The 25,293-nt window shown below is 55.8% G+C and overlaps 3 protein-coding genes across 5 annotated transcripts; all 3 read right to left on the bottom strand.

Moving 5' to 3' along the window:
- Nucleotides 1-354: 354 nt before the first annotated feature.
- ADISSP (adipose secreted signaling protein) lies at nt 355-6,431 on the bottom strand. Its single transcript, XM_045508601.2, has 5 exons — nt 6,311-6,431; nt 4,797-4,939; nt 2,252-2,390; nt 1,251-1,373; nt 355-1,011 (listed from the first exon to the last, which is right to left on the bottom strand). The coding sequence occupies exons 1-5, from the start codon at nt 6,345-6,347 to the stop codon at nt 911-913; spliced, it is 543 nt and encodes a 180-aa protein (XP_045364557.1). The 5' UTR covers nt 6,348-6,431; the 3' UTR covers nt 355-910.
- SPEF1 (sperm flagellar 1) lies at nt 355-20,019 on the bottom strand. Of its 2 annotated transcripts, none has more exons than XM_010972748.3 (11): nt 19,885-20,019; nt 18,751-18,862; nt 18,245-18,401; nt 18,049-18,088; nt 17,841-17,901; nt 17,527-17,650; nt 17,333-17,436; nt 12,570-13,532; nt 6,311-6,427; nt 4,797-4,939; nt 355-1,011 (listed from the first exon to the last, which is right to left on the bottom strand). In XM_010972748.3, the coding sequence occupies exons 1-8, from the start codon at nt 19,991-19,993 to the stop codon at nt 13,508-13,510; spliced, it is 732 nt and encodes a 243-aa protein (XP_010971050.2). In that variant the 5' UTR covers nt 19,994-20,019; the 3' UTR covers nt 355-1,011; nt 4,797-4,939; nt 6,311-6,427; nt 12,570-13,507. The 2 variants fall into 2 exon arrangements, with proteins under 2 accessions (XP_010971050.2, XP_074203081.1); XM_074346980.1 differs by lacking the exon at nt 355-1,011 and adding an exon at nt 3,592-3,963.
- On the bottom strand, nt 20,015-25,293 carry CENPB (centromere protein B). 2 transcript variants are annotated; one of them, XM_074346979.1, is made up of 2 exons: nt 23,777-25,293; nt 20,015-20,151 (listed from the first exon to the last, which is right to left on the bottom strand). In XM_074346979.1, exons 1-2 carry the CDS (start codon nt 25,068-25,070, stop codon nt 20,108-20,110), a joined length of 1,338 nt encoding a protein of 445 aa, XP_074203080.1. In that variant the 5' UTR covers nt 25,071-25,293; the 3' UTR covers nt 20,015-20,107. The 2 variants fall into 2 exon arrangements, with proteins under 2 accessions (XP_074203080.1, XP_045364554.2); XM_045508598.2 differs by lacking the exon at nt 20,015-20,151 and having other exon boundaries at nt 22,435-25,280.

Below are 25,293 nucleotides of genomic sequence, written 5' to 3'. Positions count from 1 at the left end.
GCGGGGGTGGGGGATGGGCCTGGGTCCTACAAAGAAGAGAGAAAGTTTTCAGCTGTGCATGGGGTTGGGAACTGACCAGGAGCAGTTGCTGCTCCTCCCTGTCAAGTACCCCAAACTGAACACCCCACTCTGTAACCTCAGCAGAAGGCCCCTCTGCATCCAAACTCTTTCTTGGCAATTATTCCCAGACCTAAAATGCCGCCACCCATGCATATTTCCTTCAGGACTGGGTGCTCTAATACCATGAAGTGACCTTATCTCCAAAAAGAATGAGTTTAGCCAAAACTGTTCCTTGGCCCATCTGCAAAGGATTGGGTATTCTCAGGGCCCTGGAGAACAAAAATCTCACTGGCCTTTGGTATCCACTGAAAGTTTTATTTCTTTAGGGTTTTATCCCAACCAGTTGTTTAAAAACCAAATAACACAGACCTGGGGGTTAGGAGTTGGGAACTGTACCTCCCTCCTACTCACCGTGGACAACAGTGGGAAAGAGGGAGGGGACAGGAGAGGTGGCTAAAGCGAGACAGCAGCAGTGGTAACAGGGGTGGCTATGCCCCAGAGCCAGCTCCCCCCTCTCCCAGGTCCTGGCTAGAGCCCCTATGGCTTGGGGTCGGGGGTGGGTAGAACCCCCCAGGCCCCCCCATCCCTCCTCAGACAGCCTCCTTGGGGGCTCAACCCATTTCTTCTGCAGGAGACTGAGGCACACAGGATGAAGTGGGAGAGGAGGAGCAGGGAGGTGGTACAAATGAGGTGAGAAGTGTGGGTGAGGCTCCGGCTTGGAGGCCCTTGGACTCTCCACCTCCACACCCACCCCGGGGAGGGGCGAGGAAGCCACACCATCACACAGCATTCGGGGAGATAAGGTGGGGTTTAAGGCTGAGGGGCCCCGAGGCAGGTGGAGGCGCGGGCCTCAGTCGAAGCCGTGCCAGTCGCTGTGCTCCGAGTCGTATTCGAGCTCAGCACCCACGCACTTGACACCATCCAGCAGCATGGGTGTGCCGTGGTGGCGGTCTGCAAGGCAGGTGACAAGTCAGTATATGTGGCTGGACCCAGGCCCCGTTTACTCCAAGGGGACCCCTCTGCCTTCCACCCCACAACCCCACTCTGCTAGGGGGCGGGGAGAAAGGCACCTACCAAGAAAGTTGGCAAAGGGCCAAGGCAAGGATCCCTCTTTCATACTCGAGGATGGAAACCCCTTGCAGCCAGCTCGGCGCCTCCCTCCTCTAGTCAGACCCGCCTCGTGCTCTCACCCATGACGCGCGCCTGCACCGTCACACGCACGCAGGTGCCAGTGCCACCTTCGCAGGCTAGCAGCATCTCCTCCTTGAGGACGCCCTCCTTGTGCGCTGAGTACTCACACTTGACGCTGTAACCTGTCCAGGCAATCAGCACCTCTGCAGCCTGCCACTCCTGCCCCCCAGCACTCACTGACCCCTACCCACTACCTAGACTGGCCGCCTCCTCCAAAGGAGAAAGGATGGCCCAGGACCCACCCCCAGGGCGGGGTGCACAGGTCTCTGAATTTCCCATTCTTCAATGAGCTCTACATGCCTCCACCTGCAGGCCAGGGGTCAAACCCAGGCTTCCAGGAGGCGGGATTCCCCAAAAAGGCAGGAAGGGAGGTGGGGGTGATGAAGAAGGGGTGATGGGGAGGGAAAGGGCAGGGCGGGCCTTGAGCAGATCAGATGGCAAGAGGCAAAGGCCTGAGAGGGCCTGCTCAGTCCACTTAAGGGCAAGGTCGTGAGGTGGAGGTAAGGGGACATGAAACTGAAGCCCCAGCACATGGTGAAAGTGATATCCTAGCCTTGGGGAGGAGGGGACGCTGACGCTGGCAGTGTATGGAGAAGCAGCCCCAAGCCCAAGCCCAGGTCTGGCGGATGCTTGGGAGGTAGCTGCTCAGAGTTGCTGAGTTTCTGGTAGGTTTTTCCCGAAGGGCAGCAGAGGGAGGGCTAGAGGCCCAGAGCCAGTTCCTCAGTGGCACCAGTCATCCCGCTGAGGTAACTAACAGGCGATGAGCAGACAGGCCAACTGTATGAGCCTGTGGACTTCTGTCCAGGGAGGGAGGCCTGGAGCATGGGACCTGCCAAGTTGCCACACTGCAAGCCCGTAAAAAGGCATCACGTCCCCCGACTGCTGAGCTGACCATCCGCCCTAGATGTGGGGAAGGACATACCCCATGCTCACACTCCTGCTCACACCCAGGCCCTGCTGGAGCAGAGCAGGCTTCCAGCACCCTGAGTAGGGGACGCACCTTCTGGGATGGGCATGACGCTGAGGAGCTTGAGGTGCAGGCTGGGGACAGGTGCCTCTCGGACGTCCTTACTCAGCCTGTGCACTGGGGGCAGAGTGAAGGTAATCTCATACCTGTGCAGGATCTTCAGGAAGCCAACCTGCAGCAGGAGGGGCGGGGGGGAGGAGGCACCTTCACTTAGTCTCCCCCAGGCCCCGCCCAGGTTATGCCACCTGTGACCCTGTGGGCCTCTACATTGGCTTCCTTGACAATCCCAGGGGAGCCTGACTCCCTCCATCACTCTAGCCAGTCCACAGCCCCAGCCTGGTAGCTCCAGGCCCTTTCTCTAAGGATCCCATCCCTACAGCTTGGCCAGCACACTCCTCAGCATCTGTCTCATGGGACTCAAAGGTCCTCAGTGGCCCGTTATATAGATGATGAGATGGAAGCCAGGAAATGACTGGCTGAAGGCCAGAGTGGCCACGGTATAAGTCCTCCCTGGACTTCTTGGCTACTCCTGCCACATGTGGCCCACAGCAAGGCACCAGCCTCTGCCCACAGGGGAGGCTCAAAGCTCCATAACACAGGCCACCCACCTGCCACCACCACCACCGGCACGTGCCCAGAGTCAATAGCCCAGGGTCAGGGATGCTGGTCCTCTAGTCACTCACGTGGGGCCACCAGGCAATACAGATAGCACAAGATGGAGGATGGGAATTAGAAACACAGACGCTAGACCAGCTGTGTAAGTCCAGAGCTGACCCACAAGCCTGGCACCAGCCATGGGACTGAGGCTGCTGCCTGCCCCGCTGGCACGTGAACATGGATGCCTGCCTGCCCACTCAGAGGCTCACTCTGCCCAACAGCCCTGATTCAAGGCCTGAGCAATTTCTGTTGTTCATACACAGATCTTGGCATCCGATGTCCTCTGGGACAGATGCCATCCTTGGAAACTCCAGTCGTGTGAAGGGTCACAAGCCAGGGTAGCTGCTGAGCGAGTAGGCTGCCTGGATGCCAGTCCAGGAGGTGCAGGGGTGCGTGCTGGACCCACAGCTCATGTGTGCACATGCTCTCTTGCTCAGTTGTAGGAACTGGATGGCCCTGTCCCTGGGGGAACATTTAGCCTTTCAATGGGATCAGGATGATACGACTGCACAATACAGCTCAGTCCCTGTGGCCCCCACACTCTGCTGCTGGAGGGCACACCTCTCAAGAGGGCTTTCTGGCTGTACCTGCCAATGGTAATCTTGTAATACAGTGCATCACCTGCAGAATTTTCCAAGGGAAATACTCAGAGATGTGGAAAAAATACTCATCACGACCATATTTATAACAGTACAAAAGAGAAACAACACCAGGAATAGGGAACCAGCTAAATTGATGATACATATAATGGAATACAAGGCGATTGTAAAATCTTGTGGGGAATTATTTACTGACACAGGCAGGAGGTGGTTCACAACAGAAGCAAGTAAAAAACAGTGTGTACACTGTGATATCAGCTTTTTGGTTTTGGAAACAAAACTAAAAAAGAAACTGGAATGACACATATCAAAATATTAACCGTGGTTATTTCTGAATAGAATGATTGCAGGTACTTTTAAATTTCTTTATAATTTTCTCTGTCTTCCAATTTTTCTCTAGTGGACATGAATGGATTTTGCAATGGGAGGTGGGAAGCTATTTTTGAAAGTTTGGGTTCATTCTGTTTATTCCCTTGGGAAAGTTGTCAGCTGCAGGAGGAAGAGCAAGGGTTTTAGACTTGGGCAGAGATGGGCATGAATCTGGGTCCCTCCTCAGGGTGGTCTCAATAAACTGGATGCCACTCCCCTCCCCCTCCATGCCCTTCAAGGCTCAACTCTGAAGCCCTGGTTTATTGTCCAACTTGAGGGCCTCACTCCCTGTTTTCCCCCCAATCCATCCCCTCCAAAGACTTCCTCCTGCCCCTCCCCCAAATGGATTTGGGACCAAAACAGTATCCCAGCACTTGGAAGAGCCACACCAGAAGCTGGATGAGATGTGGCCACTAGGAGAGAGGGAGGGAAAACATGGCAGTGATAAATACTCCTGCAAAGAGCTTAAATCAGTGTGGCAAAGAAGGGCACATAAAGTCACACCCAGATATCAGTGTTAATTAGCCTCACACCTGTGTGACATATAGACATCCTTCCATTTCCAACCCTATGGGAATGTGAATGATCTCTACTTCAGAGAAGAGGAAACTCAGGTAAACTTCCCAAAGTCACAGACCCAGAACAGCAGGCCTGGACCTGAACCAGGCCTGCGACACCACAGCCCTGACACCTGCCTTCCAACTGCCGTTGTCAGAGTGATGCCGTGGATGGTAACAGCAGCTCCACTCCCACTCAAGTAACGGTCTAAGTGCACTCATCTCATAGCAATCTCACACTTCCCATTTTACAGATGGAAAAACCAAGGCCCAGGGAAGGACAAAGATGTGTCTATGGCACCAACTTAGAGGAAATAGCACAGGCCCAGGAAGCCAGGTAGGGCCAGGGAGGAGGAGGGGGAATGAGGCTGATGACGGGGGCTGGTGTGCACATACCTTGACCAGAAAGCTGCTGTCGCTCTCCTGGGTGACCATGACCACGGAGTCATGCAGCTTCTCATCAAAGTGGACATGGCTCTGGGAGCCTTCTGCATCATGGCCTGTCGCAAAGCGGATACTCCGAACTCTGGGCTTGTTGCCTACAAAGAGAGCAGGAGAGGGCTCCAGGACTGTTGCCTTCGCTGAGTCCCAGGAAACTAGTCCACTGTGTACCCTCAACCCCTGGCCCCTGCGACTGCCCTTCACATCACCCAGCATCCACTGCTGGGCTAGGCCACATCCTTCCGGACAGTGGACATCATGCAGCTCCAGGCTCCCACCTGCCCCTACCTGCTCAGTCTCCCCACAGAAAATGCTCATCCCGAGAGTGGGTGTGGGGGCATTCTGGGGTTAGCTAATAGGACCTTTCACTTAGAAGGAATGAGGCCGACACCAGGGACAGGAAAGGACAGTCCTCCCGACTCTCACCAAGCACCAGGTAGTGCAGGACTCAGCCCCAGTCATCGGGACACCCTGCCTGCTGCTCTCCTCCACAGTGCCAAGCTCCCTGCTCTGGGGCCTCCTCTTCCAGGTCTGTCAGTGCCTGAGGCCCCCTGCCTGCCCCTCCTGCTGACCCCAACCTGGGAGGGGAGGAGGGCAGGGACAGGAATGGGCTCTCTGGGACCTGCCTGGGGGTAGGAGAAACAAGGGGGTCAAAAGCCACACTCAGCCCTCCTGGGAGAGGCTGCAGCTGCCTATATACCTCATCACTGATCACTGGCAGGTAAGAAGGAAGAACCCAGGGGAAACTCCGGGACCCCTCCCAGAGACACTTTTCCCTCCTCTGCTTAGCCCCCCACTAAGCCCTCAGCTGTCCCCAGCTGGGACGGGTTCTCCAAGGCCAGGAAGTCAGGGAGTTCAGGTAGGCAGAGTAGTGGGAGCTGGACTGAGGGCCTGGCCCAGGGGAGGGTAGCTCAGTCTAACTGAGCTAAAAGAAGCCCATCTTGCCCAGAGCATGATCCCAGGCCTCTCTGACTTCTGATGGGCCCTGTGACTGCCGGGGTTCTTACATACTCAGTGGAGGCCCAGGGGGCCAGCCTGGCACTTCCACATTCCCTGCTGAGCCCCTGAGACTCAGCCCTCATATCCTCAGGCTTCCCTTGCCTAAAACCCTCTATGAGCCCTCTGGACTCTGAATGAAACCCAAAGTCCTGTCCACAGCCTCCTGTGGCCCTGCCCACCTACCAGCTTTAGTGCTCATAACAAGCACCTAGTGCTCCCCAACCCTGACAGTGGAACTTGGGAGCATTGGAGACACACCTCCCTAGACTAGCACACTAAGGAGCCTGTGGAGGTCCCCAAGTTCCCTGCTAGGGCTTAGGTGTTCCCAGCACAAACACTAGTGTGATTACTGATGTAATTCGTACTCACACTCAGACAGGCACACACAGAGCCAATGCATTCAACAATGCCCGCTTCCACCAGGGTCTGCTGGAAGACTGCAAACCCCGCCAGGCCAGGCAGGCACTCACCCTTGTTGGCTGCAGCCATGGATGCCCTCCCTGCCATGGGGTGAGACACGCAGCTCCTGCCAGACACCACCGCTCAAGCTCAGCAGCCTGCCATGCTCCAGGGACACCAGCAAGAGCCTGATGGGGGAAAGCAGGGAGGGCAGGGGTCAGGGCCACTGATGGGTCTATGACTAGGTGAGAGCAGAGGTTTCCCTTTAGGAAGGACCCAAGCAAACTCCTGCTGCGCTCAGTAGCCCAAGTGGTGCCTACGCCCCTTAGCACAGGGGGCTTCTGCTCCCTACTCCTCCACCCACTCCTCACATTCACCAAGAGTCCTCACCCCTACCTTATACCCTACTGACCCAGGGCCCAGCCAGCATGTACTGAACTCAAGTTTCTGGGTGCCAAAGCACCAGCACAGGACTCTTCTGCCCAGACCACCTGAGGCTGGTGGGAAGGGGCAGCCTACAAAGGAAGGGGACTTCTTTGGCACTTTCCAGGGGCCAGTTCTGTTGCTGGTGACTCCAGGGGCTGGCCCAGCCGAGACACACAGGCTGTACCGTCCCACATCCAGAGGCCACATCATTCAGGTTGCACAAGTGGGTTCAGGTCAGAGTTAACAGTATGCTTGGAGGGGGACAAAAATCAGGGCCCACATAATATAATGTCCTTAGAGCCTTCCCTCCTGGCAATTGGTCAGGGTCATGTACAGAACAGACAGCCCCTCCAGGGCTGTCCCCCATCGAAACCCACCATTCAGACTCCAGTCTGATTTCCTGGTGGCCTCCCAGCACAGCAACCCAAGGGCAGCCTCAGGGAAGAGGCAGTGGGAGGTGCCCCCAGGAAGCCTGTGTGAGCAGCCTGGCCTCTGATAGGCTGAGATGAGACAGTCTCAGCATTAAAAAGAATAATGAGTGTAACTGATGGAAACAGATGGAATTATATAAAACCAGAGCATTCATAGAGATTGTGAAAAAAGAAGAGAGAAAGCAAAACAAACAAACCTAAACCTTCATTTGTCACTACTGATGGTGGCAATGCCCTAACTCTCTATCCTGAAAATTGGCAATAAAGAGAAGTAATTCAGCCTGTCTCTTGGCCTTTCCTGTAACCAAATTGCCCTGGTGGTTAAAGGGAAGCTCTTCTTTCACAAAGAAATGACCAAATGCTAAATAATTCTGCAACCTCCAAAAAACAAATGCAGGAAGCAACACCAATCAGTGAGTGCTAAACCAGGAGGGCAAAGTTGAAGTGGATGCTCACAGATGTGCAAGTGCCACTGACAGATTACCTGGGGTTAAAGGAAATGACACAAGTTTGCAGTGGGTGGATGTGACGTCAGCCGGCTCGGACACACTGATGCCTCCTGATGTGAGGCAGCACGGAGTCACAGCGTCACTGACAAGGGAGTCCTGCCCCAAATGTCTAACCTGCATCGAACAAGCCCCTAGACCTCCAACTTCCAGCTTACTGCAAACACAGAGGCCAGTGGAACAAATTAACTAACTGATCCCATGAGAAGGCAAGGAGACAAACCCAGAAGGCACGCTTATTCTACAGGACAACTGACCTAGTTTTTTTTTGTTTTTTTTTTTCTCAATCTGCAAGAAGAAAAATAAAGGAGGGAAGTTGTTCTAGATAGAGGATGGGCAAACTACAGCCGGAGGGGCCACCACTGTTTTTTTGTAAAGTTTTACTGGCACACAGTGGTGCTCATTTGTTTATGTGTTGTCTAAAACTGCTTTTGCACTAAAGCAAAACTACTTCAAGTAGTTGCCACAGAGGCCACATAGCCTGCAAAGTCTAAAATATTTACTATCTGGCCCTTCGCTGTTCTAAATTAACACACAAAGAGACCAAGAAGGCAGGGTGCTCTATGGGACAGCTGACCTGGTTTTTTCCACCAGGTCAGTTGAAAGAAGAAAAATAAATGGGGTAGGGGGTTTCTAACTACCTATAAAAAGAGACATTTGGGGGATAGTTGGGAAATGTGAGTGAGTGGGATGGGATCTTAGATGACATTAAGAAACGAAAGCTGATCTAGTTAGGTGAGATAATGGAATTGGATTATATAGAAAAGTAGGCCCTTATTTGCCAGAGATACACATTGAAGTATTTAGAGATGAGTGACCCATGGCTAGTCCAGGGAATGAAAAGAAACCACAGGGTGGCCTCAGATTTGGGGCTGGGCCTGTGGAGGGCATGACCTCAAGGTCCTTCAGGCAGCAGGCTGCCCTGGGAGTAGGCCTCCTCTCCCTCCCCATTTCCCAACGCGAGAAGCCCACCCAGGCCCAAGCCCGGCCTCAAGTGCAGGGTGAACAGCTTTGGTACCATGAGCCCCAGGTAGAAGGGAGCCTCAGGAGGTACAAGGAAGGGCAAGGCTTGGGTTTCAGAAATGCAGGAGTGGCCAAGGCAGGAATAGCCCCAGGCCAGCACGCTGCGTTCAGTCCCAGAGGGGCAGCTTTTTCAGCCCCGGAATGCTCAGCTTCTGCCCAGAGAGCCTAGCCCCACCCCACCCACTCCAGCCACGCCCTGAAGCTGTGGGCTCAGTGCAAGGGATCAGGCCTTCTTCCTACCTTGTGCAGGGGCTGCTCCAGCCACACCTCTGCAGCCATGGGGAGTGACAAGATCCCCCCAGTTCCCAAGACAGTTCCTGGAGGCCCCGGGTAAAACTCAAACAATGGCTGGTGAGCAAAGGCTCCTAGGACTCTTCAGAAAACACTCTTCACTTCGTAAAACCCCAGTATATGAAGGGTCGCCTCCCCCTCTTTCTCCCCAGGCCACTGCCTGTTGCCTGACTGCCTGCCTTCTAACCCTCTGCCTGGAATAATCCTCAGTCCCTCATCCACACCTTCGCCTGGGTCTCTGCCCTAGAGGACCTTTTTCAAGGTAGCACAACCCAACCCCACCCCCACCCATCTGAGCATAGGCCTGAAAATCTTCAAAACGAGCCCCTTTCTCATTTCTGGTATCATTTGATATCTCTGTTCCCCACCTTACAAGGGCAGTGACTGTTTTTGCCAAACACTGTGTCCCCAGCACCCAGCCCAGCTGTGTTCAGTTTATGTTTGTTAAATGAATCAATGACCAAACTAAGAGGAGCCCAAGCATGGGCCTCGGCTGGGCCCTCTAGGCAGATGTGGCACATCAGGGCCAATGACTTCCCCGGAGGCTCTCAGGAAGAGGAACTCCCCACCCTGCTCTCTTAGCCAACCCCTGCCCGGAGGGCACTCCCCTCCCCCCATTTCACAGACTGGGGCCTAGTACTGGGCAATCGTCTAGCCTTGCCACAATCAGCTGTTATCTGCCCCTCTGCCCCTACCTGGAAATGGGAAGTCCACCGAATGCAGGACCCGTATCACTGGCACCGCCCAGAGCTCAGGACAGAGCAAGCACTCAGGCACTGCCTGCAGCCCTTGGGCAGCGAGAACACAGAGCAGGGATGCAGGTGACTTCAGGGGCCCAGAGCAGGCTGGAAAAAGCTCCTTTCATAGCCGAGAGCCCTGCTGGTCACTGCGCCTGTGAGCCTGACTATCGTCCACATACAATTCTTCATCAGAGTAGGAAGGAGAGGGCGTTGGGCCTCCTCCTGCTGCAGGTGTGTCCATCGGGAACCACTAGGTCCCCTTGAAACCCCAGGCCTCCTCCTGCGCCAGCCAAGTCTTGAGGGTGGCCCAAGCAGCACAGCCCCTGAGAGGCAGCACGGGCGTGGAAAGGACCCCAGAAGTCCTGGTGCAAATGCAGGCTGCATGGAAAAGTTACTTCATGTCCCTGTGCCTCAGTTTCCTCATCCGCAGCACAGGCATAAGCAGTGGCCTCTTCCTCAGTGGGTTTGCTGCAGCTGGTGCCTGAAGCTCTGTGACAACACTCCCCACTCCACCCCCACCTTTACAAAGCAAATCCCCCAAAGGACTAGCTTCCGAAGCAACAGCAATTTCAGCATTAAAGAGGCACTTCAGGCCAATCCTGGAACAGCCTAGAATGGCCCTCGGGGTGGGCCCCAGGGACTTCAGCCTTCTCAGAAAACAGCTCAAGGGTTGAGGGGTCTCCCCCTCCCTTCCCTCATCCTGCCTTCCCCTCCCCCACTCACAGGCCAGCCAGGTCCCCTGGGATTGTCAGAGAGCAGACTGCTGGAAGCCCGCTGTACCCCCTCAACCAGAAGAGCTCATAAAGAAGATGTAAAGATGTACATCCTGGGAAATGCCCCCACCTGGCCAAAAAATGAAATACACCCCCTACCCTAGATGGGCTGTCAACAGGTCAGGGGCAGTACCATGGCCAGTCACAGGACCGAGAGGGCTGGAAAGCTGGAACAAGGGCCTTGGGGGACTTTTTCGGCTCTCAGTTACTCTGACAGAAATTGGGAGAAACGTCTCTTTGAGAAACAGAGAGCTGCTAGCTCAGGTCCCCCTCGTCTTTAGAGAGAAAGGCTGCTTTGAGGTTATCCTACCCCGGGCAGGCGTCAGCCAGACCCAGTGGAGCCTCTGGCACAAGGAGCAAGCGCAGGGACATGACAGATAGGCAGATGGACAGATGGACAATTACATGGGAACCCAGAGTTCTCAGCTCCTTATATTCCTGCCCTGCAGGGTGCTAACTACTACTCCAGGATGTCACATGCTGGAGCCCAGGGCTCCAGACTCAGAGGGAAGGCTAAAGACAGTCTGTCCACGGCAAAGTGGAGCTCCAGAATCTGCCACCCTCATGCCCTCCACCCCACAGCTTACCCCCACACCACCTCTCTGCCCCAGAGGCAGCCTCCAAATCCCAGGCATCACAGGGCCAGCCCCAGCTTGTCCTCTGCTTTGTGACTAGGGGCATGCTTCTTGGGGCTTTGTTTCTCATTCATCCCTCAATCCCCATTGCCAACCTTTTCAAGGACTTTCTGAGCCAGGAATTCTATAACCTTCCATCCTCCCTCTCCCAGCTCAGGGCTCAGTCCTGGCTTAAGCACTCAGTCCCAGAGAAGCCTCTCATGAAAGCTCAAGCATGTAAAAAGAGCACCCATCGAGGCCACCCTAACCTGCTGACTCCAGAACCTGACATAGGAGTGGGCACACAGTGGGGTGGACCACAAACCTAGAACAAGGCCTGGAAAAGCAAGGCTGGAGGTCAGGAGTGGTTGTGACAGTTTTACATCAATTCAGTATGGCTGTGACTCCATTTCCTCCTCCCTCCAGCAGGGCAAAGTTGTAAAGATAAATATTGGTGTTCTCTCTCTCAGAAACAGGTGGAGCAGGAGTGAACTGAGGAAGAGACCCCCAACATTCCACACCCTCTTGTCTCCCCAAGAAGTGCTGCCCTCCTCTCCAAAGCACCTCCTCCCCATACCCCCTCATGCCCCCAGCTATAGGGTGCTTAGACATCTCTGGCCTCCAGGCCACTGCCCCACCCAGGCCCCGAGAAGTAGAGGCCAGGCCAGGTCCAGGGGACGACAGCTGCTCTTGACCTTCTTCAGCTCCCCGGGCAGAGAAATGCCCTACCAGCACTTCCCAAGCCAAGATTCAAGAGGAAAGGCAACCCAAGGCCTCCCTTCTCAGTCCACCAGGGTCACTGCCCACTAACAGGAACACTGGTCCAGAACCTAAACAGAACCGCCCTGCGCTGTAACAACGAGGAGGTGGTGGCCAAGCTCCCGGAAGCACCAGGGGCCCAGAGTATAGGAACCTGTATCCTCGCCCGCCTCCATCCCTGTGGGTGTGGCGCCCCCATCCCCACCTCATCCTCATCTTGTAAGGGGACAGATGCGTTTGTACGCCCCACCATCGCACCCCTTCCGGGCTGCGAGGCGGCAGTTCTGTTCCCCAGAGATAATCCTGTGCCGTCCCCACCCTCACCTCTTCTGACGCAGTAGTCTCCGGAGTTCGTACTCTCCGACATCACCGCCCTCCTCCCTGAGGGTGCCGAGCCACGCGAGGTTCAGAGAGGCTCTCGTCCAAGGTCACACAGCGAGGTGGTGACAATAGCAGTGGGAGGGGGGAGTTGCTGACGGCGCTGACCCCGTTAGGCCCCCGCCCTTACTGTGTCACACGTGCCCCTGCAGCGCCCCGCGGAAAACACTCTAGCTCCACCAGCTAACGGTCACTGCAGCGCTGGGGCCTGACATCTCCCCAGTTCAGGTACCAGGGAGCCCTCCATGGCCCAGCTCCGACAGAGGAGGCCTCAAGCCCCAGCCCGATAGGGTCCCAGGCACCAACTACCTAGAACAGCGGCTCCACCACGAGGGGATCTCCGCGATCTGGGCGGAACCGGGAGGTGGCAGAAGGGAGAGCAGTCTCACCGTGTGGGGAGTACCCCGAGGACAAGCCAGGCAGGGACGACCGCGGCAGCGGTGGCGGCGAAGGCGGCAGCGGTGGCGGTCGAAGCTGCAGCGGGGGCTAAACGCCGAACACGAGGAGGGAGCCCCGCGCCGCCGCCTACCGCCTCAAGGGCACACCCCCAACTCCTCCTATTGGCCGACTGGGGGGGTGGGGCGAGGCCTCCTATGGCCAATAAGCGGGCCCTAGAGAACCGCCGACGGGCGACGCACCACTGTGTCACCTGCAGGAGGCCTGCGGCTGCGCCTTAAGAGCCCACACCCCAGGGCCCGTCGAGTTCTCGCGATGAAGTCATCCAGGCAGCCCGGTGTGGCCAGGGGCCAGAATCGCACAAAAGCAAGAGAAAGAGGAAGAACCTTGAACAGGCCTTGACCGCGTCCACTTTCAGCCTCGGAGTTTGCACCTCCCGTCTCCGCCCAACTTGGAAGGGGCGTCCCCTGGGCTCGACGCCCTCATAAGGTGGGGCTCAGGACTAGGTGGGGCAACTGACGCTCTCCTCTCTTCCTTGGCTTCCTGGCCCGCACTGGCAGTCGTTACGAGCATCGCTCAGTCCTCTCCAGGACCCGAGGAACGTTATATCCTTCCCGCTTCGCGATCCCCAGGATTCGGCATCTTCCCCTTCCGTCCCATGCCCCTGCCTCGGAGGAAGCTCTTCCTCACGGACCTGAGATGCGTCCAGGGAGCCTGGCCAGCCCGGATAAGCATCAGAACAAAAAAGGCACGCAGGGTGGGTGGGGAGAACCATGCAGGCGCCCCCCGGGAACCGCAGCCTCTGCTCCCCGTCTCCATGGAGGCGGTCGCCATGGCAGAGAGATGCGCCTAACACAGCGTTGCGGAGTGGGATGTGGGCGCCTGCACAGAGCCTGGGAGCGAAAAACGTGGCCCTTGGGTCTTAAGGGTTCTAGCCGCTGCTCCGCCTGCTGGTCCTTAAAAACAAACAAACAAACAAACAAACAAAAACCCTTCCCATCTCGTTAGCTGGAACAGGTCCCTCAAGTACCTGCGGGGAATGGTTCGGAGCATGGCTCCGTCCTTCCAACGTTAACTAGGGGTGAAGATAGTATGGGGGACTGAGGGCCAGCTTCCTTTCAGAAAGACCGGGGAGGCAGGTTTTGGGGACCCCCCAAGGCTCCTACCCTCCGCTGGATCCCTGGTGGCCCCTAACTTCTGGTCTCTGGTCTACACACTGCTGGCAAATTAACCTTACTGAGCTGTTGTTTCTATCTCAACCTCCCCTGCTCCAAAGCGGCGTGATCTGGGACTGTCTCCAGCAAAGCCTCAAACTTTTTAGCATCATTTTGTGATGGGTGCACACTCTAGCTTTTGAGATACTATCCTCCATCGCACGTGGTCATTGGGAGATTTACACATTCTGATCCCAGCACATCCACTGTTGCCAAATGCTTTCTCACTACCCAACCCCACCATTCCATGCACCCCACTATGCCTCCCCCACAGTTGTATTCCCATGTCTATTCTATTCAAGGTCTAAAGTTGGCACACAGTGTGCCCAAAGTAGGCTTCAGATGTATTTTGTTTAGCCCACATGGGGCTTTTTAAAATTCTGATTCATGAGGGGTGGCTGTAGCTCAGTGGTAGAGTGCATGCTTAACATGCACAAGGTCCTGGGTTTAATCCCCAGTAAGTTAAAACAAACACACACCAGGCAACACAAAACAAAAATTCTAATTCTTCTTACTCCTCCTCCACTTCCTCATCCTCTTATTCCTCTTTTGAAGTATCAGAAGATCTAACAACATGGACTGAATTCCAGTCTAGTTATCAAAGGCTGGCACATCAATTTACGATAGTCCTCACCGATCCCTGTTTTCTCACATTTATTTTACCTTCTTAGTCTATGCAGACATTTGATACCCTCCTTATGCTACCTCCCCACTTAGAATGCCCCTCCCAGTCTCCTTCCCTAGGCAAAACTCACTCTTCCTTCTGGGCCAGGTTAAGGCCTGCCTTTTTTATGTCTTTCTAGACACCTTCTGGTATGGGCTCTTTCAAACACATGGACTAGCTACTAACTGTGCACTGCCTAGGGCCAACTCCTTTCAATAAATATTTACTAAGTATATATGATGAGGAAGTTACCGTGCTAGGCTCTGGAGTTAAAGGCACTCACAGTTTAGGGTGAGACATACACCACACAAAAAGAACTATGGTCTCCTTTGCCTGCCAAACCCTCCCCACACTCCCAGGCACTGGACTGTCTGGCTGACTGGCCAGGAGGACCTGCAATACAGAGCTTTCCATGCCCCTGAGGATACTACAGGCTCCCAGGGAAGGCCCCAAAGCCATAGTATAAGTGCAGATGGTTCCAGAAGCCTCCAGGAGGAAATGAGACTTTTCAGGACAGGAGGAAGTCAGGCTAGGAGGTACATGGCTGCCATCGAATCCCAATAGGCCTGTGTAGCAAGAAGGGTGGGGGAGCTGACATCAGGCCCTGGGACTTCCTGTGCAAATGGATCTACCAGAGCCAGACGACTGAGGGAAGCCACAGGCTCAGTGGAGATGGGTGATATGTGGAGGAAATATGAGCAACTCCAGATTAGGAGAACAGATTGAGCATATGTTAAGCATCCACTCCAAACACATGGTTTTCTGGACTCCATTCTCTTTAACAAAAATTAAAGAACTATAACCTCATTGGAAAACTGCTTGGCAATATCTAACAAAGCTGATAAATTCCAACCCTGTGACCCCAAAATTTCACTCTTAGTTATGCACCAAAAGACATGCATATGACATGCACCATTTGTAATAGCCCCAAACTGGAAACAACCCAAGTGTCCAACACTAGAATGAATAAGCTCTCTGCTTTCTCGGAAGTAACAACTATCTTAGGTTTTATCCTTTCATTGTATTTTCATCCTCATGGCTGTTAGCTTCTAAAATGGCTCCTGGTGATCCCTGCCTCCTGGTATTCACACTCACGAGTACCTCTCCCTTTGAACATGGGCTGACTTACTTTTAATAAATGGAATACCACAAATGTGGATTATCACTCCTGTGATTATATTAGATAAGATTGTAACTTCGATCTTGTTGGCTTAATGAAACTAGCTGCTATACTGGAGATGGCCACAATGTGGCAAGGAAATGAGGGCAGCCACCAGCCAATAACCAGCAAAAGCTAAAGACCCCAGTTCAACAGCCACAAAGAACTTAACTATCAATAGCCAAGTGAACTTGGAAGTCAGTCCTTCCCCAGTCAGGCTTTCAGATGAGACCACAGCTTTGCCCAACACTGATTGCATCCTCGTGAGAAACCCTGAAGCAGAGGACCCAGCTAAGCCATGTTTGGACTCAACCCACAGAAAATATGAAATGTGTGCTGTTTCAAGCCACTAAGTTTGTGGTAATTTGTTACACAGTAATAGATAACTAATACATGTTCTTTTCAGTTCTTTTGCTATTGCAAAGAGTGTTGCTATGAACATTGCTGTACATGTGTCCCAGAATACAGAACCCAAGAGATTAAGTTTCTCCTGGGTATGCTGAGTGTATGCCTAGGTCTAGATGAGGGGTGTCAGGATTTTCAAATGTTCAGTATTGAAGTCAGTAGATGATCAGAATTAGGGTCACACCAAGGCCATGGTATCTTGGTTGGGATTGGGAGTCAAGCTTGGCCTTGATCCACAGAACCTGGGATCAGTCCGTGGGAGGGCTGTGAATCATACAGAGGACAGATTTAGGGGTGAGTCCATAAGCAGGGTTGAGAGTGCCTGTGTGGCTATATTTATGGGAGAATCTGAAGCTTGGGTTTGGACAGGGTTGGAGGACCCTGTGAAGGTAGGCTTGGGGGTCAGTCTAAGGCCAGAGTTAGAAGCCAGGCTGTCCTGGTGCACAAGACCTAACCCCTGGTTGTATCATCAACCTACCAAGCAGTGGCCATCTGGCCCAGTCATCCATAAGGTAAGACCCACTCTGGGCCCAAAAGGCCCTTTCACTCAAGGGGTGAGGGGGCAGTACAAGAGGGACAGGAACTTGCTGCCTTCAGGGACCCAGGCAGAGAGAGAATGCAGGCACGGGAAGGAGAGCACACCTTTAATGGAGGCAACCCTGTCCCATGTCCCCCAAACATTCCCTGTCCCATGGGAGGGAGGGCTACTAGAACAGGCATAGCCCATGTCTTCCCCACTCCTGGCTGAGCTCACTCCTCACCCCTTCTTCTCCAGTTGCTGTGTTCTCCAGCCTCTAGATGGGTCCCAGGTGAGTGCCCAGGATGGGCAAGGAAGCCCCTCAGCTATCTGAGGCAGCTTTCCCCATTGCCCAGCAGACAGAGGACTAGCCTGGATGGAGCTGCCGCTGTCTTCAGAGCAAGGCGGGGACCTGGTTCTAGGGGTGTGGGCCAAGCTGGGGGACCACTCCCCAAGGCCCAGCACAGGAAGCACCAAAGTACAGCCCCTGGTGTTGGGCACTGCTTTGGGGTGCAGGCCAGGTCTCTGCATGTGGCTTCTGGGTTCTGGAAAGTGGTCCAGTCTCCTAACTCGGATGGAGTGTAAGGAGGTGGCTCAGTCCCAGGGCTCAGCTGTGGGGGGTTCCTGTCCCACTGCCCCCAACGCTCACCCACACCCCAAGGGAGGGGGCGCTCCTGTCCCAGGCTCATTGGAGTTGCTGGCTCCGCCCGCCCATTCGTTAGTCTGTCAGTGGGTGCGTTGGCATCTGGGCTCCGGCGGATACTGGGGCGTGCCCACGCACTGTGGCCTCTGCTCACCACTGCTTACGCTCCGCCTGCTGGAGCCGCCTGGAGAGGTCTTCGATGCGCACGTTCTTGAGCTGGAGCAGGTGCTCCAAGCGTTTCACTTTCATCTGCAGCACCTGGGCCAAGCCGCGCAGAGGTCAAGCCCAACGCCCTGCCCCTGCCTCTCCAGGCCCCAATCCCCCGGCACCTTCCCAGTGTGTCCTCACCTGCACGGTCTCCTGTGAGGCCAACAGCTCCTGCTCTTTCTCAGCGATCTGGAGGATGAAGCTTGGGTCGCCCTGCAGCGCCTGACTATACCCCGGAGGCCGGGGTGCAGGCTGATGGTCCACCCTGGGGTGAGAGGTAGCTTAGCAGAGGCTTGGACCTCGGGCCCCACCCTCACCCTTCCTTGGCCAGGCCTTCCCTTCCCTCCTTACCTTCTCCCACCTGTCCCTGACTTTCCTACATTTTCACCCTCACCTCCCAGGCTGCATGGGGAGATTACCAGGCCTGGAGAGGTCAGAACTCCCAGCTTCTTTACCTGAGCTGGCCCCTTCCCTGGGGGTCCAGGGCAGCTTCCCCTCCGGCCTTCTGGGACAAACCTGAGAAAAGGCAAGTGGAGAAGTAACCCTGCTGGAATCCTATTTTCCTGTCTTCCCCCTTCCCACCCACCCCTACCCCTGCCCATAGGAAGGAAGGACAGGAGGAAAACTCCTCATGGGAGGGAAGAAAAGGAGAGGCCACTTTACCCACGTCCATGTATTCAGTGCCATCCTGGGGAGCCAGCTCCTGAAAGAACCCCCAGGGTCTGCTGTGAGCTCAGGCTGCCACCTCCAAGGAGCTCCCAGACCAGGCACCCTTCTCCCACACTTATCATCAAGGCAGGGCTTTCTGCTGCCTGGGAAGCTCCACCAGAACAATGTGAGAAGCTGAGTGGGATGGCACCTGTAAGGAGCTAGCGCCCTGCTTCCTGCGCCTCTGCCTCTCCTCCAGGCGCTGCCTCAGTGGAATAAGCACCAGCTCCACCATGCCCGGGGCACACTGTGCGATCTTACGCATCACATCCTCTGGTACTGAGAAGTTCAGCTTGTTCAGAACCTTCCTGGGGGGTAGACACAGGGATGGTGGACTGGGTCCTGGGGGAACGAAGTGAGGGGTGTTGGGGAGGGAAGGGGCGCAGCAACTGTAGCCGTTTCAGAGTGCAGCTCTTGGGGAATGCAAGGCACCCAATCTGAGCCCAGTGTTTGGGTCTCCCGAGGGTCCTTGTTGCCTCCTCAAAAGAAGAATCCTTTGATTTTGTCACTGATAGATTCTGTCTGCATTGTCCCTCCCCACCATTCCATCAGTCTGGGCTGGGAGACCAATGAAGGAGGTGGAGGGGCTGGGGCAGCCCTTCCTGGGATCTCAGGGTAGGGGGCTGGAGAGCCCACTAGTGCACCCAAGTATTCTACCTGTTCAAGTGACTCCAGTTGCTGAGCTTCTGCTGGAGAGAGTTGGCAGGGACATAATTGTGCATCTCCACCATCTTGGGGAAGTAAAACTTGATGACCTCTGCGACCAGGACTGAGGGAGAGGGAGGTGCGGGCAGGCATAAGTGTGGGGAAGGGAGAAAAAAGGTGAGGGGTGGGGTGGGGAGAATCAGGGGTGGCAGAGTGGTGGGGACAAGTGGAGAGGTGGAGATGTGGAAAGGGGGAAGGACAACGGGGGGGGGGGGGGGGAGAAAGCAAGATCAGTGATCAAGAGACTAAAATTCCAGCACACCCCAGGGGAGCTGCATCCCTTCATCATTAACTCAGAGCACATGAAAACTAAGGTCCCTGGTCCTCTACGAGAGAATGAGTCTCCAAGGGAACCCTTCAGGAGCCTGGAACCTCACCCTAGGAATTGACATAAATACGCACACATACACACACAAAAGCACACAGAGAAGCAGAAACAATACACAGACGCATACATCCATCATTGGAGTTCCAAGAGACAGTCACTAACACACATACACAGAAGAGTCACATATGCACCAATATACACAGAGATGCATACTTCTGTTATTAAAATCCCAGGAGACAGTCTTCGACAGACACCTACACAGTCACAAAGAAACATTCACACAAGACCCCCCACACACACTTACAGGATAGAACATATGAACACACATATGCTCAGACTCCCACAAGACAGACATATAGAATACAGCAATAAGTGTGCACACACACAGATGCACAAATACATACAGAGACACACTTCTTAGTCATTAAAGTCCCAGGAGGGACTCACAGAATCAGAAACACACTCACACACACCACACATCCATAAAGGATAGAACATGTAGACATATATACAGAGACACACACACATGCCCACATTCCCACAGATGCACACTTCTACAACTGAAGTCCTAGGAGGTTCTGTCCCACCAACCCGCCTCCACCCCACCACCACAAGCACACAAACCCAAAGAGACATGTATGCACACAGACTCCTTACACACCCGAACATACAGGACACACACAGGTGAGCGCGGGCGCGCGGACACACACACACACACACACACACACACACACACACACACACACAGGGGCACAAACCTCCGTCACTGAAGTCCCGAGAGAGATTTCGCTTGGGCCGGGACAGAGGTATGTTGTCTACCCACAGGTACAGCTGGTGCAGCGCTTCCTCATCCACGCTGCTCGCCATTGGCGCCCTCGTCAAGGTCAGGCCGTTCCAGCTGTGCAGCGTCCAGCCCCAACTTCACGACCCCTCAAGAGCTTCCTCTCTCTACTGCAGCCGCCCAGATCCACCTCAGCCTCTCTAACCCAGACTCCGGTCCCAGCTGGGAGCGGCCATATTGTTTTCTGAAACCATGGCAACCACATTAGACTCGCCGGGGAGCAGGGACTTCTGGGAGTTGTAGTTTTACCCCGCTACCTCCTCTTAGGCCCCAGCTTTGAAAAGGTGGTTAGGTGGCATTGTCTTCCCCGCCTCCCAAGAAGAAATCATCTCTGTGTCCACGCCACCTGCTGACCAGACATTGGCCCACTCTGGGAACTGCCAAAGCCAACCAGGCTCCCAGAACCCCTGTATCAGCATCCCCAGGACTGGAATCCCCCTCCAGGGTCTTTTAGCCCTCAGTCCCAAGTGAACGAAGCATCCCACTGTGTGTTTGTCAGCTTTATCTGGGGGGTCCATTGATAATCACCGGGCTGCTTCACTTCTGGACAGTGTGATAGTCTGTGCGACAGCGAACCTTGCCAGGTCCCTCCTCAAAGCTCTGTGCTCATAGGGCCATCCTTTCACCACTTGCCCCATCCCCACCTCCGCCCCCCCACCCCAGCAATGTCCTGGCAAGATATTTAATACGTAACCCAAACTCCACGGAGAACACCAGAGCTCAAGTTTAGTGTCTTAGGCAGGTCATTTAACTCCTTAACCCTATTTCTTCCTTGATGAAATGGTGATGGTTCTCACCTACTTGTCCCAATGGGGTCATAGGGAGAATGGTAAAGGATATTTACAGACCTATATTTGGGGGCTGGGGGAATAGGAGTTGATTATAGATACAGGAGCTTCAAGAGCAACTGCAGACACTTCCACATCACTCATCTCAGTCCAAGAGATATTCTTCCATGGGTTAGAAGCACAGTTGGTAACCAGTTCCTTTAGGAATATGGTTAGAGTTATGAATTCCTTAGTGAAGGGGCACAAAGTTGCAGCACAGGGGCACTACTAGGGTCAGCCTGGGGAGAAAGCTTGCTTCTCCCAGACTAGTGGTGTGGCTTTCAGCACATAACTGAATCTCTCTGTATGTGTTTTCTCACGGTTTTACCTACCTCATACAGGCTTTGTGAGCATCTAAACTGGCACAGAACCTGGCACACAGAAAGAGCCCTATTAACATCAGTTGGTGTTATCATTAAAGAGATGATCTCAGTCCCAGCAAAAGAGGTGTTCTTGCTGGCAAGAGACAAACGGAAATGATTTGCTCTGTTGGTATTTGAGGTGATGGACTTGGTTGGCCGGAGCACCTGGGGAGAAGGCTAATGCTCCCACCTACTTTCTCAAGAGCGGGCAAGCAGGTAGGCTGGACATCCCTGTCTCATCCTCCAGGGCTCAGATGGGGACACGATGGGGGCCAGGGTGGGAATCCCAACTACTTTTTGCCATCACTTACTTCTGAAACCTTCAAGGCCTGGAGGGAATCCTTGAGTGCCAGAGGTACTGAAGGCCAAGTGTGGAACATTCACTCCACCTTCTTGTTTAAAAAGATGAATTGGATGACTGCCCCTCACCCCCACATTCCAGGGTGGGGAGAGGAGGAACCGCAAGGAGGTGTAGGGAGGGAACCACAGGGACAATATGCCAGCCCCAGTCAAGGTGGGAAAACCGGTTTGGGGCCCAGAGCTGCCAGCAGGCTCAAGCTCAGGCCCTTCCCTTGCTGGAACCACTGGGGCCTGAGGGCCTCAATGAGGAAGGGCCTGGGAGGGGTGAGCTGGCCCTGAAGAAAGAGGGTAGGATCAGCAGAGGGGACTGTCCTCACCTTTGGACTGGGGGGGGAGCCCTGGAGGGCACCACACAAGAGAGTTTCTAACAGTCTCAACCTCTCGGGGCTGGTCTTCTTCAGCAATTTCACCTTCCTCCTGCCACTTTTCCCAAGGATAGCTACCAGGCTTGGAGATGCTAATCACTGAAAGGCCTAGAGGAATTCCTCTTAAGGCACCATACAAGGGGTGGCCTGTATGCTCCTACCCACTCCAATCTGGACCACAGGAGCTGCCCCAACAACCCTTTCTTTCTGCCCTCTGGCCTCACTCCTGCAAGGAATCTTTAATGGGTCTTGACAGGCCTAGTTCCCAATTTAATTTGACCCACAGGGACTGTTGGCTCCCTCCCTCCTGTCCCAGCCAACTGACCCAAAGCTCTCTAACCCCAAAGCAGTGCAAGGCCCAGCTTTCTCAAACCTGCCCCCCTCCCGCCAAGCCTAGAAAATCTTTAGATATGGATGTTGCCCCTTACCCTGGTCAGGGCCTAGGCTGTGGCCACTCTCTCAACATTTGTCCCACCAGAACAAGGGCCAAAGAGAACCGGGAAAGGAAGTGTCCCCAAGACAGACGCAAGCCCAGACCATGAAGGATGCACCCTTGGCTGTTAAAACATCCACCCCCACAAAAGGGGGGTGGACGGATTTATTGAATTCAGACTGGGAAAGGAGCAACTGGATGGCTGGACTCTGGGCCCAGCCCCAGGTCCCCTGCCCAGGATAGAGCCCTGCCAGAGAGAGAGGAGAGGCATGAGGCCTGCAGCTGCCCACAAGGGAAGTGCCCATAATCACTCCTCTGGAGGGCCTCTTGAGAACCTCCAATCTGGAAAGAAAACCAAGGGCCAGAGTAACATGGACTGGACCAGAGAAAGGGACTGAGGAGGTGGGGAAGCAGGCAGAGGCAGGCTCAGGAGCCTGTGGTTAGACTGTGCTTCTCAAGGCGGCCCAGGGGTAGGGATGGGGGGCTGCCAGCCTTGTGGGGGCCTAGGCTGGACCTTTCTCTGGAGCCCTTCCCAGAATGGCTTTGGGGTCCCCCCCACCAAAGACCTGGTGTGGATGGCAGAGGGGAGAGGCACTCTCTGGCCAGGAGCCTCCAGGGTTCATCCCTGGCTGCTACTGTGGCCTAGTCCACTGATGGCACGGTGTGGTAGCACCGGACAGCTCCCCACCCTCCCCACCTGGTCCCCCAAGCCCAGGGGAAAATGGGGAGGAAAGAGGATTCTGAGAAAGAGGCAATAAGCAGGCAGTGAGGCTGATGCCAGCCCGAGGCCCTACCAGATGACTGGGCCTGTCACAGGGCCAGGAGAACATCACTACAGGATCTGGGGCTCCCCACTCTGGCTCCACCCACAGCGGCTCCCCAGAGAGTCCTCTGCCCTGGGCTGGAGCTGCCACATCCAGGTTGGGGGCACAGCTAGGCCCAGTGGCTCAGCTTTGATGTCCAAGACCCCGAACTCCTGCCTGCCTGGCGTGGTTCTTCCTAGTCACGTGGACTAGATCATGTTCCAAGTGGAGGATGTGGCTTTGCACACGGTCATCAATGGGGAAGGAGGTGAGGTACCTCTTGACCATAGCAAAGTAAGCCATGGCCTCCCCAAAGCTGGGCACAGGCACCTCATCACCATCCTCCTCATCATCTTCATCATCTTCATCCTCCTCCTCATCGTCTTCTTCCTCTTCCTCACTGTCTGACTCAGAGTCCTCCTCACCTTCCAGGAAATGGAGGGTAGGGCACTGGGCCTCCTCCTGGGCACCATAGCCCCCGAAGCTGCCACCAGCCTCCACGACTCCCTGGGCCCAGTCCTCAGCCTCCAAGCCTTCAGAGGAGCTCTCATCCCCTTCCTCCTCTTCCTCCTCATCACTGTCATCAACATCACCCTCCTCTTCCACCTCCTCTTCCTCCCCCAGCTCCTCTCCTTCCCCCCCTTCCTCCTCCTCCTCACCATCTTCCTCTTCCTCCTCCTCCTCCTCCCCTTCACCCTCCTCTTCCTCTTCCTCTTCTTCCTCCTCCTCCTCTTCCTCCCCCTCGCTCTTGAGGGCAGTAGTGATGGTGGCATTAGGGCCACCCCCGAAGCCAGCCTCACGAAAGCAGGTAGCTATGTCCGAAGGTTCCACTGCCTGCCAGGCTGCAGCCACGAAGTGCAGGGCCTCCATGAGGCCCAGCTGCAGGCCTGAGCGATCCTGGCCCTCTAGCGCGGCCATGGCCTTGAGCAGCATAGCCTGGCGGTAGTGGCCCTTCACCTGTTGGACCACTCCCCGCTCCAGCGGCTGCACGGTGCCCGGAGGGAAGAAGGCCAGCTGCACATGCCGCAGGCCCGAGGTATCCAGGGACTGGGCCGCCAGGCGGCCAGCCAACAGCAGGACTCGGCGAGATTCTGCAGCCATGCGGGTGTCCAGGGCCTTCAGGTACTTAGCCAGAGCCTGAGTGGTGACACCACCCTTAGAGTTGGCGGTGTAGTCGCAGGGCAGGCCGGCTTGGCCTGCACGAGGCTTGGCCGACTTGCCGGCCACAAGTGGGGGCAGCTTCTCGCTGCCGTCGGCGTTGGCGCACAGCAGGACACTCAGGCGCTGGGTGGCCCTGCGTGCCCGTCCATCGCTGCCGCACAGCCCCGCGGCCTGGTCGGGCAAGAAGTCGTACCATAGGCTGGTCTCAGTGGCGCTGAACACGTCCTGGGAGGCGTAGCCCTCGGCCACCGACGGCGGCTGCTCCTCCCGAGCGCGCCAGCCCGTCGTACCCCCACCGCTGCCCTCCGAGGGTACGGCGGGCGGGCTGGCGGGCACCGCTGGGGACCGGGGGGCAGCGCTGCGCGATCGGGCGCGGGCCACACCGCTGCAGGACACCACACCGTGGCGCCGGCGGAAGCGGTCCAGCCAGCCGTTGGAGGCAGTGAAGTCGTCCATGCCCAGCTCCTCGGCTATACGCAGCGCCTTCTCCTTGAGGATGATGCCCTTGACCGGCAGGCCAGCGGCGCGGATCTGCTGGAACCAGGCGATGAGCAGCCCCTCGAGCTTGTCGTAAGGGGACAGCTTGTTGGTCTTGCGGCAGGTGGAGGCCACACCGTACTTGCGCTCCGACGCCAGGATGGCGCGCTTGTTCTTCAGGATGGTGCTCAGCGTGGACGGCGGGATGTTGAAGCGCCGCGCGATCTCGCCCTTGCGCAGGTCCGGGTTCTCCTCCACCTCCTGGATGATCCGCGACTTCTCCCGGAACGTCAGCTGCCGCCGCTTGGGGCCCATCCCGGCGCGCCCCCCGCCCCGGGGCCCGGCGCCACCGCCGCCGCCCCGGGGCGGAGGGCCCCGGCCCGCGGCGGGGGGCACCTGGCGGCCTCTCCCGCGCGCCCCGCCCGAGACAAAGCGGCTCGCGGGGCGGCGGGCGGGGCGGCGACCCGGCCGGGCCGGGGGCACCTTCGGGGACGCCGGCGGGCGCGGCGCCGGGCGGCGGGCGGTAGGCGGCGGGCGC

This window comes from Camelus bactrianus, chromosome 19 (assembly GCF_048773025.1).
Source record: "Camelus bactrianus isolate YW-2024 breed Bactrian camel chromosome 19, ASM4877302v1, whole genome shotgun sequence".
Taxonomy (NCBI): Eukaryota; Metazoa; Chordata; class Mammalia; order Artiodactyla; family Camelidae; genus Camelus; species Camelus bactrianus.
The sequence above is the reverse complement of the archived record's forward strand: the minus strand, read 5'-3'. Positions and strand labels throughout refer to the sequence as shown.